Raw genomic sequence first — 15,296 nt, 5'->3', positions numbered from 1 at the left:
AAGCGTTTGTTTTTTTAGGTAAAGCAGAAAAAGGGACTGGTGCTAATCACTTATGGGAAGGAAGAGGAGGAACTTGTGGTGCTTTTGTTTGTATTTTAGGGGAAAAATATGGTGGGTTCTTGTCTAGCTTAAAGTTAAAACTAAGACTGGCATTCTGCTAAAAATTGAGTTCTAATGTTAAGACTTGCTCAAGTTCAGCATCTTAACTCTCTGTATTCTGTCAATGCTTGTGATTTTTCCCATACTCTAGTCCACATGCACAATGCCTTGTTTCTCATTTTATTTGTTAGTAATGAAGTGTGTTTGTAGGAGGGTGGGCAGTCTCATCAGTATGTATGCTATGAAGTTGTTTCTTGTATAAAGCTCGGTATTCAGGCTCATGACAACTTTTTCCCATGACCTTTTTAAAGTGCAATTGTATAAGCTAATATTGTATGTACTGTGTAGTTATGTGAAAGAATAGCTCTGAGCATGATAAATTCCTGATCCTATCATTGATAGGATCAGCTTAAAGGCAGTTTGATCTTCAGTGTCTAACAGGTGTTGCTCTGGGTGTGACTTCCATTTGCTCAGCTTTAAACATAGCTTCTTTTTTTCTCTGTTCATACATTATGTACTCCCGTTCATGGTTTGATACAATGTTAATGTCTTAATGGAGTACGTTTGGTAGATGTTTTAGAGATTACTAACTACATCACTTCAAGTTATAATGCCAAAGTACAAAACTGTTTTTCTTTGCTTGAGAAGCTGCACTTGTGGCACATGGCAAGATGCCATTGCTTTGAGCACCACTCAGTTTAGAAACCTTAAACTTCTTTTAATCTGTTTGCTCATTATTGCAGTATCCTTGTGATAATTGAAGATCCATATGCAGATCCAGTGCTGAGGAAGCAGGAGTCATGATCTGTTTTAATTAGATTTCTTCTTCAAGAAGGACTGCAATTAAACCACTTCCCCAAATTGTGCTATGTGGTGTAGGAATCTTGCTATGTAGCAGGCCCATGATGTTTTTGCATAGCATTTGGTGAGAGAAGCCTCTGGCAGGATAGTGTAGCCTGCTTGAGATGGCATTGGAAAGGAAACCTCAACAGACACATCAGCTTGAGTTGGTACTAAATATCAGTGATTTTAAAAGAAACAACAAAAAACACCCTACTACCAAACAATGAAAAAACTTCCCCAAAGTCTCCTAATTTGTCCAGAACTTTTCTAAATGTTGTCTTGAAGATGCAAAAGCTTGACCTCCATTTTATCTGTAGATAAGAGGCAAGTACTCCCCCTGCCTCCTCCCATTGGAAATGTAGATTTCTTCTAGCTTTCATGTGTCTTTAAGACCTGTATGATTGAACAGGCTTCTCAACTTTTGGTATTTCTGTATGTAAAGCACCGCCCAGCTGAAGGTGAATATTATCAACTGAAGTCCCAGTCTCCTCCCTCTTTACCTTGTTTTCAGGGTAGATCTGCGTAATGCCCTTACTTAGACCTGTAATCTTGGTTTCATCTATGGCACTCTTCTAATCTGCATGTACAGGCCAACTCCTTTGTTATTTTGTCTCTTCCTGCAGTAACTTCTGTAAGATGTACTCTGACTTTTTTCACTCAAATAGTGACTAATAGTTCTTTGCTCTGTTTCCTCTTCTCCCAGAGTTGCCTAGAAGATCACTGAGATCATTGTATATTGGTTTGGTCTTTGGGTGGTCAAACCATGTTTTACTAGCAGCTAGGCTCACTAGCTCTCTTACAATTTAAGAACATATGATGGAATTTGATTAGGAGCTTGGCAGGGCTCAGGCAACTTGCCATGCTGCAGCTTGGAGTGTGAATTGTGTAACAGGCTCTGCAGGTAGGATGTAGCTACGGACTGTATCAGTTTGTCATGTAGTGCTGTTGCCTGTATCTCACTTCAGGGCTGTGTGTGCCAGATACAGGTGAATGGCAAACTGTAAATTAGGCAGCATCTGGTCTGCAGGATTAGAGTGGGGAAGAGGCTTGATGTTGTAGCGGTAGATTCTGCATTAAAACCCATGTTAAGTAAATAGATCTGTGCAGCTCAAAGACAGCTAGGTATTCTGTGCTGGGAAGGGCAGAGCTGGAGTGGGTGATGATCTTGGGTGCCTTGCTGGTTTGCTTGCATGAAAACACTGTAATCAAGCTTCTAAACTGAAACCGGCACTTACCACACAGCTGACTTTCTGCTGCTTCACTGACAGTAAACCCCTCTGCTGTCACTTTGCCATGCCTGTCTACTTGGTCATACTTGACCACCTACCTGCTAGTTTGTCTTCATCCTGGCAATTTCACAGATCTGTACTTTGTGAAGGATTTGGCAGTCCATGTTGTCTCCTGGATGGAGATTGTTCCTCATTCAAATCATTCCCTTCTTCTGAAGAGAATGTTCTCCCTCAAGCTTGTTGGGTGGTGTGTTTCTTGTAATGTTTCTGAAAGCATAAGACACCACACACTGAATTTTGACTCCTAATGAACATAGATTTCTAGGGAAACTGAAGGATAGGTGAGATTTCTACTTCCTTTGCTTGTGATAGCTTTTGTTGAGGGTCTGCAAGAAACAAAGTAATTCAGTTCCTTGGAGAAATAGTGTAGAAATAGCAGTCTGCGAGAGAAGTTGACTGCTATAAAAGGTTTTCTTCCTCTTTGAAGAGATAGCAGCTGCTTCTGTTCAACTGATTTAAGAAGTTGTACTTCAGTGACTGCTAACAAGCTGAAATGACATTTGTATAAGCACCAGGTAGCGGAATTGCATACTGGGACTTGAATAGCACAAACTTCTGTGTTTAGTAGCTTGTTAGCAGGTAACAGTCAGTTCAAAGTTCCTCTTAAGGGGTGGAGTTAAGCGCTTGCTATATGAACTGAATTGACAGAGAAATTTTGATCTGACGCAGGTGTACAGAAGAAACATTGAATGCACAGATTGCTTGCTTTTCTCTTTATTATTGCTTTGCTAAGGAGGGAAAATGATCTGTCAACAAAGACAAACTTGTTCAGTATTCTGCAGCCTAAGAGTTGCTATACTGAGTTTTGAAGCTCATGTGCTGATTCTCCCTGTGCTATAACAAATACTTCATATGATGAGGTGGCTTAAGTATCTTTGGACTTCTTTTGGAGTTGAGCTTTTGCTGGTTGACTCGCAGCTATCTAGACTGTACTGAAAACAGATCAAAAAGCTGCTGGGTCCCTAGGCTTTTGATAGCCTTCATAACTGTGAGCAGAAAAAAAAGGAATTGCTGCAGAATTAACTGAAGTATGCAAGAGAATTTAGTGTTCAACTGGTTTTACAATCAGAACAAAAAATCAAAAGCAAGACACTGAAAGCAGAAGCTACAGGTGTTGTAAACAAAAATGTTTACATGGCATTCTGCTACTGAGAGCACTCCCTTTCTTTGTTAATGAATTCAAGTTAAATAATACAATGATGAAAAACTTGCATTGAACTAGTTTTGACATGCTGGGAGAGTGACAAGGCAGGGTAACAAGCTGTTCTGTGAAGAGAGCAAACTTAATTTGAATGAAATTGTGCTCTGGCTTTGTAAATAAACCAGGAGAATGGTTTTGATTGTAAACTCTCTTGCTGATGTTCTTAGAAACAAGAGGGACAGTTGCTTTAGAGAGGATTTTGAATTTAGAAAGATGCAGAATATTAAAAAACAGCAAAGAAAATGTTTCATTTTATTCTTTACTTTTTGTAACTTCTCTTATGGATGAGGGTCTAGGATTGGAATGACACCAGTATACTTTTGTGAACCAAAGGGTAGTACAAAGAAGAGTGAAACAACTTGTATGCTTTCTATCATTCTCTGTCATGAGGGAGAGAGCAGTGAAGCGATAGAACTGAAGAGGAATCCCCTTAAAACAGCATCCTCTTTGTTCCATATGGCTCCTTTATTTTGTCTCCTTAGATTGCAGCTTCTGGTGCAGAAGAGAGAACTATAGGAAATGAAAGCTTTTACATCTGTGATGTTAGTAGCCTCTTAACCAGCTCTTGAACACTTCAGACAAGCTTTAGGACCAGTTTAATTTCTCAGTGCACATAAATACTGTTGTGTTTTTTTTTCCCACCCTAGCATTTCCATGAAGGAATGGGTTCCTATGCCCCGCACTCTGGGAACATGAGTCCTGTGCAAGTAGATCTGAGACAGCTGAGCTCACCTTGTATGCTGTACAAGCAGATGTAGAATAGAACATGATTGTGGGTTTTTGATTCCTTTTTGCTGTTCAGATGAATAGGAATGTTTTGCTGCCCAGTTTTTGGTGCATTTTTCATTTGTGGCTATCCCTTCCACTAATAGGTTTCTCTTGGCTCTTTAGTTATTTGAAGAGTCATTTGTCCTGTTGACTGGTTATCGAGCATTTGCCAGCAGGAGCATTGCTTTTCTATCGCTCTGAGCAGCTTCATGTTTGGTATTTCAGTTTGGACCCAAGGGACAAGCTAAGGTTCCAGTTGTGATTTAAACCAATCCACTGTTTTCTTTCTAACCTGGTGACTCTTCAGGTCTCAGTAATCTTCATGGCCTGAACGAATCTTAAAACCTTGTTTGCTTTTACTCGGCAGAAGGGCTGTGCTGTTTCAGGCTTTAAATTCAACTGACCTGCTTGGAACAGAGATACTACTCTGCTTCTGCAGCTTGGAATGTCTTTGCACGATCACTATACTGTTCTTAGCAGCTCCAGGTTGTGTGATACTGTCTGCCATCATGAGTTTGCCTTAAGCAGTACTTGATGTCTCACTTCTCCAAACTTCAGTACAGAATCATCAAATTAGCTAGGCTGGAAAAGACCTACAAGACCATCCAGTCCAACCATCCACCTACCACCAATAACCCCACTAAAGCATGTCTCTCAATGCTATATCTAAACGTTTCTTGAACACCTCCAGGGATGGTGACTCAACCACCTCCCTGGGCAGCCCATTCCAGCGCCTGACCACTCTTTCAGAAAAGTAGTATTTCCTAATGTCCAGCCTAAATCTCCCCTGGGGCAACTTGAGGCCATTCCCCCTCATCCTGTCACTAGTTACAAGAGAGAAGAGGCTGACCCCCAGCTCACTACAACCTCCCTTCAGGTAGTTATAGAGAGCGATAAGGTCTCTCCTGAGCCTCCTCTTCTCCAGACTGAACAATCCCAGCTCCCTCAGCTGCTCCTCATAAGGCCTGTGCTCCACACCCCTTACCAGCTTCGTCGCCCTCCTCTGAACACGCTCCAGGGCCTCAATGTCTTTCTTGCAGTGAGGGGCCCAAAACTGGACACAGTACTCAAGGTGGGGCCTCACCAGGGCTGAGTACAGAGGGACAATGACTTCCCTACTCCTACTGGCAACACTGTTCCTGATACAAGCCAGGATGCTGTTGGCCTTCTTGGCCACCTGGACACACTGCTGGCTCATGCCCAGCCAAGCATCAACCAACACCCCCAGGTCTGTTTCCTCTACACAGTCTTCCAGCCACTCTGCCCCAAGCCTGTAGCGTTGCCTGGGGTTGTTGCGGCCAAAGTGCAGGACCCGGCACTTGGTCTTGTTGAACCTCATCCCATTGGCTTCAGCCCAGAGATCCAGCCTGTCCAGATCTCTCTGTAGGGCCTCTCTACCCCCAGGCAAATCGACACTTCCTCCCAGCTTGGTGTCGTCTGCAAACTTACTGAGGGTGCTCTCAATGCCCTCATCCAGGTCATCAATAAAGATATTGAAGAGTATGTTTTGCACAGCTGTCTTCCAGTCTTTTCACCTAATGGAAGTTGGTAGTTAAGGATACTACTCTGCTGACTTGGGGCCATTGTGTGTATGTATAACCTGGGGTTGGGGTGGCATGGTCCAGCATAACAGCTGGGGCGTTCTTCTCGTGAGCAGTGCAGTGCATCTTTTTCAGAGACATTTTCAGGATTCTTTTCTGTTCTGGGAGTTTCTTAATCTTCATTTTGATGTACTGAATTTTCCAGCTGCCAATTAGTTCCACTAATTCTGAACTGTGAGATCATGAATGAAGATATTTTTAGCTTCTCTCCCTTCCGCTAGTGCTGAGATTTTTCTCTTCCCAATCTCTGTAGTTTATTAAATACATGTATGCGTAGACTTGGTACGGAGAAACTTAATCTGGTGATTACATCCTTTCAGGCTCCCAGTAACTTGCTTGCTGACTCTGAACATGGCCTTGTGTGCTGCTGGAATGGGTAGCAGAGTCTGAGTTTTTGGAACACGCTGTAGGGGAAAGCTGGCTGCTTCTTGTATCAAGAACCAAAAGACACTGTAATCTCTTGATGGCTGTCCGTGTTGTGAAGTCAGTAGAACAGTGAGTAACTGCATGCTTGAGTGACTTATCTGGATAGTTCATAGCTTGAGTGTGCTTACTGGTGCTTGAGAAGTTTTCTGCAGTATCTGTAACTCTTGGTATGTTTCTCAACTGACTGAGAAATGCTTCTACTTTAATGATTACAGATTACAGAGCAGCTGAATTACCAGGAACTGTTCAGTTGTGAATAACTCTGGGAAGCAACTTTTTTTGTCAGCTATTTGGAAGAATCTGTCTCTAGTTACAGTTTGTACATTGAAGTGAGTGAGTGCAAAAGTGGGTATGTGAACTAGTCACAAGTCTGATGTCTTCATCGGACTCCTTTGATATTGTAGTTCATATGTCCTTGCTTTCCTCCTCAAGTTAGTCTAGGCTACTGGATTTCAGTTTTCAAGATCTAGTGGGGGGAGTGTTTTCTCGGTGGTATGTGATTGCAGTGAGAAATGGGGCCAGAGTTGTTTTCTCAGCAAGGCTGCATGTTGGAGAGGTGTGTCCTCTCACAACTGTACATCTGGGCACATCTGAGGTCTCAGGTCACTAGAACTGACATCTCTTGGATGACTGTTTATCAAATGCTTCTGCTGAAACTTTTTTGTAGTTGGTGTCTTCCCTGCATGGCCTTATACACCTGACATGGTGTTCTGCTGTTTAATTGGTGATGTCATCTTTCCCCCTTGGGATCACTTATGATTCACATCTTGTTTTTCTGCTCTTTCAGCCTATTTTGGTTTAGAAGTTGTTGCATGTCAGCAGAATTGGAGAACTCTGACGTGACCTAAGGCCCTGCCTTCAGCAGGGAGTTGGACCAGGTCATCTGCAGAAGTTTCTTCCAGCCTAGGCTTTCTGTGATTCTAACTTGATACTTGTGCTGCAGTTGAATCCTGTATTAAAAAGGCATCAGGTCTGAACAGAGTTTGCTTCAGCACGCTCTTGAATTCTGCATATGTTTTCATTAATATTTTAATAATCTTCTCCAAAGGAACTGACAAAGTTGTGCAGCTTTAAGTTTGCAGAAATTCTGTGCCGGAGCAGGTATAGAAATCCAACACCTTCTTTATAAGAACAAACTTGGTTCCGACTTTTCCATCTTCCTTCTTGGCACTGAAGTAGTGTTTCAGTACCAAGAGGTTGTGTAATCTTAGCTGTGACAATTTTTCTCTGTACTGAATTCACTTTGGTTAGTGTGTGGTTTTGGGCTGTTGCCTCTTTACTTTTTTTTTTCCCCTTTGACTTTAGCATTGCTGGGGGGAGAATACAAAAAATAAGGTAATCCAATGCAATGTGTGATTCAGTGTAAATCTATTTGGTTTCTGTACCAAAGAAGTTAATGTGACAAAATCAGTAGATGCAGTGCAGCAGGTGAACTGTAGCATGCCCTAGCACTGTTAAATAATGTCAACAGCTTGTGGCTTTTCATAGAAGATAAAAATGTAAAGTAAGAAAGAAGAAAATAGGTGGTAGCTTGCTTGTTTCTGTGTTAGAGGAAGAAAAGCTTGGCATTTCTTAAGGCCCAGTACTTTCATACATCTGAGTAAGTCTTTGTATGAATGAAACTGAAATCCAGCATACTTACTCTATCTTATGGAACTAACTTCTTTTTTGTCTTCAGAATAGACACTTGTCAGGCAGAAGGGAAAGGTGATGAGAATTTGGGAAAGGTAGTCACAGAAAATATTTTTCTAGGAAGTTTTCTGGGTAGTTCTCAATACTGTTACCCTACTCACTCCCTCAATCATTCCATGAATTATTTCTACAAGCAAAGGGGTAAAAGCCTGCCTGGGAATAAGAGCTTCTGCCTGAATAGAGATTTGACATGTAGGCTCATTTCTGTTTGGACTGCAATAGAAAAAGAACTGAGCAGAGGTTATTACTGTTGCATTTAGAGTGTATTGAAGAATACTGTGTGAAAGTGAGCTGTATGGCACTTGATTTAAATCAACTAACTGGGCTAAAAATGCTACTTAATAAACTTGAGTCAGTTACTAACGTGGTAGGAGTAATTGTATGAGTGTTTGCAGGACAAGAAAGAGGTGTGTATGTTTGCAGGTAAAGGAGGAGAACCTTCTCTGCAGTGAGCAAAAATGAGATGTAGCTTTGAGGTCAGTTTAAAGTGATCTAAGACTGATTCAGCATTACTGACCCATATGCAGAAAGTTCTTCAGTTTAGTAGCAATTACTTTCAACTCTGAAATAATGTATGCTTATGAAGTTGGAATGTTGCTTTTACCCTAAATGACTGAGTTTGTCACAAGTACAATTGATCAGGTAAATTGCCTACACTGAGGTGAGGGAATATGAATCTGCAATCTTAGAATTCTTGTAAGTACACTGAATTCTGGGTTCTGGATGCCAAGACTGTAACTTTTCTGGAAGAAAATGATCTGAAGTTACTAAGTATATTAACATCCTCATGCCTTTCTCTCCTTCCCCCCCCCCCCTTTTTTTTGCCTAATACTGGTTTCAGAGCACTAAGCCTTGGCTAGCTTGCTGTTGCAGCATTGAAGAAGCACCTGTTCTTGGACCAGGGTGCAAAAGAGGAGGTATGCTGACCAAAGCTCCATGCCAAGATGGTAACTGGCATCGTGATGGAGCGCTGTAGGCAGATGTGCTTCACGTAACTCTTAAGTATTCATTCTGCATCTCAGAGTTCTGAAGGAATTGGCTGATGTGATTGTCAAGTCACACTCTGTGGTATTTGATAAGTCATGGCAGTCAGGTGAAGTCCCTGGTGACTGGAAAAAAGGTAACATCGTACTCATTTTTTTAAAAAGGGTAAAAAAGATGACCCTGGGAACTACTGATCTGTCAGTCTCATCTCTGTGCCAGGGAACATCCAGGAACAGATCTTCCTGGAAACTATGCTAAGGCACATGGGTAGACAGGAAGGTGATACAAGAGAATCTGCATGGCTTTACCAAGGGCAAATCCTGCTTAACCAACCTAGTGGCATTCTATAATGGTATCACTGCATCAGTGGACGGGGAAGAGCCTCTGATGTCATCTATCTCGACTTCACTAAGGCCTTTAGCATAGTACTCCCGCAACATCCTTCTCTCCAAATTGGAAAGGTATGGATTTGATGAGTGGACTGCTGATGGATGAAGAACTCGCTGCAGGATCGAGTCCAGAGGGTGGTGGTCAATGGCTCAGTGTTTGGATGGAGATTGGTGACGAGTGGTGTCCCCCAGGGGTTGGTGCTGGGGCCGATGCTCTTTAATATCTTTATCAGTGACATTGACTGTGGGGTCAAGTGCATGCTCAGCAAGTTTGCTGATGACACCAAGCTGTGGGATGTGGTTGACTTACCAGAGGGACGAGATGCCATTCAGAGGGATCTAGACAGGCTTGAGCAATGGGCTCAGGTGAACCTCATGAGGTTCAACAAATCCAAGTGCACGGTCTTGCACCTGGGTCAAGGCAACCCCCATTACCAATACAAACTGGGGAATAAAAGGATTAAGTGCAGCCCTGCCAAAGAAGACCTGGGGGTACTGATGGATGGTGAGCTGGACATGAGCTAGCAGTAATGTGCCCTCGCAGCCCAGAAAGCCAACTGTATCCTGGGCTGCATCAAAAGAAGCATGGCCAGCAGGTCAAGGGAGGTGATCTTGCCCCTCTAGTCTATTCTGGTGAGGCCTCACCTAGAGTACTGCATCTGGATGTGGAGTGCTCAGTACAGGAGAGGCAACGGACCTGTTGGAGTTTGTCCAGAGAAGGGCCACAAATGATCCACCGAATGGAACACCTCTCCTATGAGGACAGGCTGAGAGAGCTGGGGCTGTTCAGCCTGGAGATGGCTGCAAGGTGACCTGATAGACAGTATCTTTCAGTACCTAAAAGGGAGCTACAGGAAATAAGAGGACAGACTCTTTAGCATAGTCTGTGGTGATAGAACAAGGGGAAATCGCTTCAAGCTCAGGGAGGGTAGTTCTAGGTTAGATAGAAGGAAAAAATCTTTTACAGTGAAGGTGGTGAGGCACTGGAACAGGTTACCTCATGTTGTGGTTGATGCCCTGTCCCTGGAGACTTTCAAGTTGAGGCTGGATAAGGCCCTAGGCAAGCTGACCTAGCTGTGGTGTCCCTGCAGGGGAGTTGGACTAAATGGCCTTCAGAGGTCCCTTCCAGCTCTAAGGATTCTATGATAAGATGGAGTGCAAGAACCTGAAGAATTGTTGCACTACCAAGACTCTTTAGAAGAACTTTATAAACCAGCCCTGAAGGTGATCCAAGTAGATTGGGGAGCCCTGTTTGCTTTTTATAGGGCTTGTTACCAGTTTTTTGTGTCATGTTGTTAGTGGTCGTAGAGCCTGTTGGAGTGCTTTGGTTTACTCATTCTCTTTTCCTTTCAGTAGCTGAAATCACTGTTCAGCATCCTTCAGCAGGTACTTTTGGGTGTTAAGTAAAACCTGATGTAGGCTTGTTCTATAGTTGTCCTTCCTCAGTCTTTAAGGATTTAAAAACCAAAAACTCCCGAACAAAACAAGTGTCAGTGATTTCCTGCCATCTTTTCCAGGTAAAAGCAAAGGCTTCCACTGCCTTTTGTGTCTTCTGTTCTTATGGAACCTCCCCAGTAATGTATGAGCTATGCAATTGTAACTATAACATTCATAGGAAATACATTAGAACTAATTTCTGTATACTTTTTCTTTGTATTAAGCATCACAGCAGGTAACTGTAATAAAGAAGGGTTTTTTACAATAGAAGAATAATACGCAACATAATGATTAGACACCAGTGCCTTTAGGTGTCTTCAAAGGATATGAATTGGTTTGAAATGCTGTTTTGCTGAGTTCATCCTCAGTCTAAAATGAGTGTTTATGAGGAGGGCATCTGCAGGTCAGTGCTTTGGCATCATTATATCTAAGCAAGCCATGTTAGTTAATGTAAACTTTAAATTCAGGTCCTCTGCTAGTATAAAGCTTTCACATCAAAAAGACTGTCAGCTAAAGAAGAGGTCTGATGTGCAGGTGTAACTGTTATGGGAGGTGGTTGCTTGATGTAGCTGAGGAAATGTCTTAGTATGACAGGGCTGCGTGTGTGTTCAGCTGATGCACTGCGTTGTGCATCTCCTTTGAGTTAACTTTTAAGTATGGCTTATGGTTGGATTTGAGGGGTAAATCTGTAAACGCTTCAGGTTTGGGAACCTCTGAGCTCTCTTCCAGTTCTTCTAGTATGTGGAACTCAGTTGTGACTCACAAAGAGCATGACTTTTCCTGTGGGGCTAGCAGGCTGGGCATGTGACACTGTGTGGCCTTGGATACTTTCAGTGGGATGGAAGTTAATGGCTTGATCTCAAAGGTCATAGCAATGTCATGAAGCTGCATCGTATTTGAAGGTGAACTGGCAGTTGCAGTAGCATGCTACACACCAAGGAACTCATATATTGAAATCTCTCAATTTTACTATATCACTCAGGATGTTATCTTAATTTGACAGATGCTTTACAGGACAAAACAGTTGCCATGTAATTATCTGACACAGCTGAAAATATCTTGGGTGTGACTCTATGCTGCGTGTGTCTGAAGCACAGACTGCTCAGGCAGACAGATGTTGCATTAGGGCTTCCCTAGATGGTGTCAGGACTCCAGGTGCTGGGATTACTGTAGCATCTTCTGGCCTTATGTGAAAAAGCCCATGCACTCTCCCTAGAGGGGAGAGCGTGTGGCTGGTGCAGGAGAGCTCTGAAGTAGGCATTGCTCCTTGCTCAATGAATACTTGGGGAATGTGTGTTCTTACAGTTGGTATGAGAATTTTGGCAACCATTTTATAATATGACTGACAATTTGACATAAGTACCTTATTTAACCCTCAGTTGACCTCTGTGCTGAAGATGCTGCTTCCTCCTTTCTGAAAATGATTTCATAAAATCTGTCTCCTTGCTGGTGTTTGCACAGAGATGTCTTTTCATTTGTTCTTTGAGTATAAAGAAATAAAGACAATGCACAATGGTATTTGGCAGTGCCTGTGATTGACTTCAGCTAGGTCCTCTGAGTTTCTTACAGCTTGCAGTAAAATGAATCTTAGGATTTTGTGTTACTTTCTGCTTGCTTCTGTTCAATTTCATAAATGCTTTCATTGGAGTAGAAAACAGACAGTACTTGCCTGCCTGTAGTGGCAAAGGCAGATCTCCACTGTTACTTTACTGGAGCCAGTAGAAATGGATCTGAGCCATACTTACCTGCAGATGAAGTGGTCTTAAGCTCTTCCTGTCAGACTTACTGTGCTTACAGATATAATAGATACAGAATTAGCGTGTATGCTATTGTGTTCTTAAATTTGGGTTGTTTTCCTTTTTTTGGCTTTCTTCACCTGTGAATGTGCTAGTGGTTTTTTTGTTTACCAGGTTCCACATGATCTTAAAAACAGTAAAACTGGATTTGCTGGTTGTGGTCTTGTTGCTGTGCATTTTGTTTAGAACTTCTGATTTAGCGTGGTGTACAAACATCCCCTCTTGACTGAGGACTTAAGTGACACAATCTTGAAATACCTCTATTCCTGAAGGCTAGTGGGGCATTTTGGCGTTATTTTTCAACTATGCACTTTCACTAATTCTAAAATACTATTTTTTCTCGTGAGCTATGTTCTTATGAACAAGAATTTGTTTGAAGCTATATCTCTTTCTGAATTACTGTGTATATTTCTGTACACACGGAGTTGGATAAATCCGACTAACGAAGGAAGCAGTAACCTCCATTAGCTTGTGGATATTATTGCTTATTCTTCAAACTGGTGCTGTCATCTCCTACAGTGATTTAAAATACTTAGTTACTGTTGGGTCTCCATCAGGCATTGGGTTCGACTAGTTAGTGAGATTTTTCCTTTATGTTAATAAATACAGATTCTCTTAAATAGCATTAATTAAGGCACTGCTTTTTTAGCAGACTGTGTCCTGTGTTACATATACATGCTGGAAACTGGTTGCTCCACATTAAAGGTATAAATGCTTTCCAGAAGAATTTTGCCTTGTGTGTATTTTAACTAAATTTGAAATTCTTACTTTTTGTCTTAAGCTTTTGCGTGAACAATAGCGTTTTATCTTTGCTACTTGAGGCATGGCTGTGAGACTGCATGCCACATGTCTTATGAGGTTCTCTCTTTCTCTTGTCTTGCAGTGAATGATAGTGTCTAGAAAGGGTATGTCCCTTCAGGAGAGAGGTGCCAATGTCCAACCGGCCTAATAACAATCCAGGGGGGTCACTGCGACGTTCACAGAGAAACACTGCTGGGGCCCAGCCACAAGACGACGCAGCAGGAGGAAGGTATGACTGCTACTCTTGAGGGTGTTTTCATGTGTAAAAGCAAAGTTGATGTCATTTTTAGAGAGAAGTTTTCTGCTCTGAAATTCAAATACTGAAATTTGAGTAAAATGTTTTCATAAAGGTTGTCTATACTGTTGTTGTGTGGCCTGAAAACATGGAGAATTCACCATAATGCATGCTCAGCTAGAATAACAATAGTAAATCTATGTGGAACAGGTGTAACTGAACTATATTGCACAAATCACTGGTAGTAACAAATTCCTCTCCCCTCTTCCTTGCCTGATAATAAGTCTGTGGGGGTCAGGGAGAGACGCTGGCCTGTGAAATCTGGGAAAAATCTGTGCTCCTTTAAGGAATGCCAGTTAATCAGTATTTTCTGTTCTCTTGCATTGCATGTTCATTCTGTGTAGTTCTTGAATAAGTCAAGAACAAAAGGCTTGCCGTGTCTTAATATACTGTTGAGCAAGTGGACTGAGTAGCGTTTGTTCTGTAAGTGATTGCATTTGTAATGCAGAACTAGATCCCTGAAATTTTCCTGTGGATGCTGACTGTATAAGTATTGCCATGCGAACTAAGGAAATAACTCTTCACTGAGTGAAGCTTGTTTGGATACGTCTTCCTTTAATTTTTATGAAAATACTACTCTAATTAAGAAATATGATAGTACCATGGCAGACAAAATTTGTCTGTGTACTCGGTTTCCTTAGAGATTTTACAGGTGCACATGTATGAGTACATGCATTTTGGTCTTGTGTTCTGTGGTGCATTAAAATGTTGTAGGTCAGTGGCACGAGGTAGCAAGTTCTTACTGTCAAGGGTTTGTACTCCGTTTTGTAATGATAACAAGTGGTAGATTTCTCCCTAGTATAAGGGCTAACTGAAAGCGTGGTTGTTGTTTGAAGGACATTAACTACTCTTTTAAGGAACCTTGTGGGAAATAATTTAATACCCAGAAATGTAGTTTTGCATTTTCTAATCACTGCACAAATGGAAAAAAGTTGATAAACACAAGGCTTCTGCCCAGTGCTTGTACAGCTGTTGTCATATGTACCTGATTATTTTGCAGGCCAGAATTGGTTTTGGAGAATATTCCTTCCTTAACTACTGCTTAGAAAACGTAGGTTCTTGAGAATAGGATCTCTGCTGCCTTCACAGCTATGTGTAGACATTTATGGCTAGTAAAGCATATAAATGCCTGGATGAAAGCATATGGGTTAATGTGATCTTGATGATGAATTCCGTTTCTCTTAATGTATTCTGAATGTTCTCGGGAAGCTGCTGGGTAAAAAAGGCCGTGTTGTGCAAGGAACAATGTGAGACGTCTGTTGGGTCTTTTAACAATTTGTAGATGATATAGGAGGTGGCCTCTCAAATTTACAGAGGCAACTAGAGGAAAAAGCTAGTTTTCAAACGCTAATGTAAGGATTCACGTTTCCACATATCTAAGATCTGTTGGGGTAGTATGTTCTGGTTCTGTTGCTTAATGGTACACAGATTCTAGAGTTCGTAGTATCTTGAAACAGATGCAGTGTTCACTTTTAAGCAACTGTGTACTGGTTGGTGACTTGGAGACCTGGGATAAGAGCATTATCTGCTACTTTAGACATGCCTTAAATTTTGCCTCTGTCTGCGTGTTCTGACTGGAGTAAATACAGCAGCTTCCTCAACTGAAGTCGGTTGTAAAGGAGATTGGAGAAACTTCCTTCTTCTATTTTCAAGCTGAAATGTTACTGCATGCCTC

The 15,296-nt window shown here is 41.8% G+C and overlaps 1 protein-coding gene across 7 annotated transcripts in view; it reads left to right on the top strand.

The window, feature by feature from the left end:
• The window catches only part of TRIP12 (thyroid hormone receptor interactor 12), a 72,160-nt gene that overhangs the window by 14,321 nt on the left and 42,543 nt on the right, over positions 1–15,296 (top strand). For 6 of the 7 annotated variants that reach the window (XM_021397383.1, XM_021397381.1, XM_021397384.1 and 3 more), the window contains exon 2: positions 13,409–13,555. In XM_021397383.1, the coding sequence (XP_021253058.1) occupies positions 13,458–13,555 (98 nt within the window). In that variant the 5' untranslated portion in view covers positions 13,409–13,457. Of the gene's footprint in view, positions 1–13,408; positions 13,556–15,296 lie in introns of those variants that run through there. The other variant, XM_021397385.1, reaches the window with a different exon arrangement.

Source organism: Numida meleagris, chromosome 4, assembly GCF_002078875.1.
Source record: "Numida meleagris isolate 19003 breed g44 Domestic line chromosome 4, NumMel1.0, whole genome shotgun sequence".
In the NCBI taxonomy this organism is placed as follows: Eukaryota; Metazoa; Chordata; class Aves; order Galliformes; family Numididae; genus Numida; species Numida meleagris.
The sequence above is the reverse complement of the archived record's forward strand: the minus strand, read 5'-3'. Positions and strand labels throughout refer to the sequence as shown.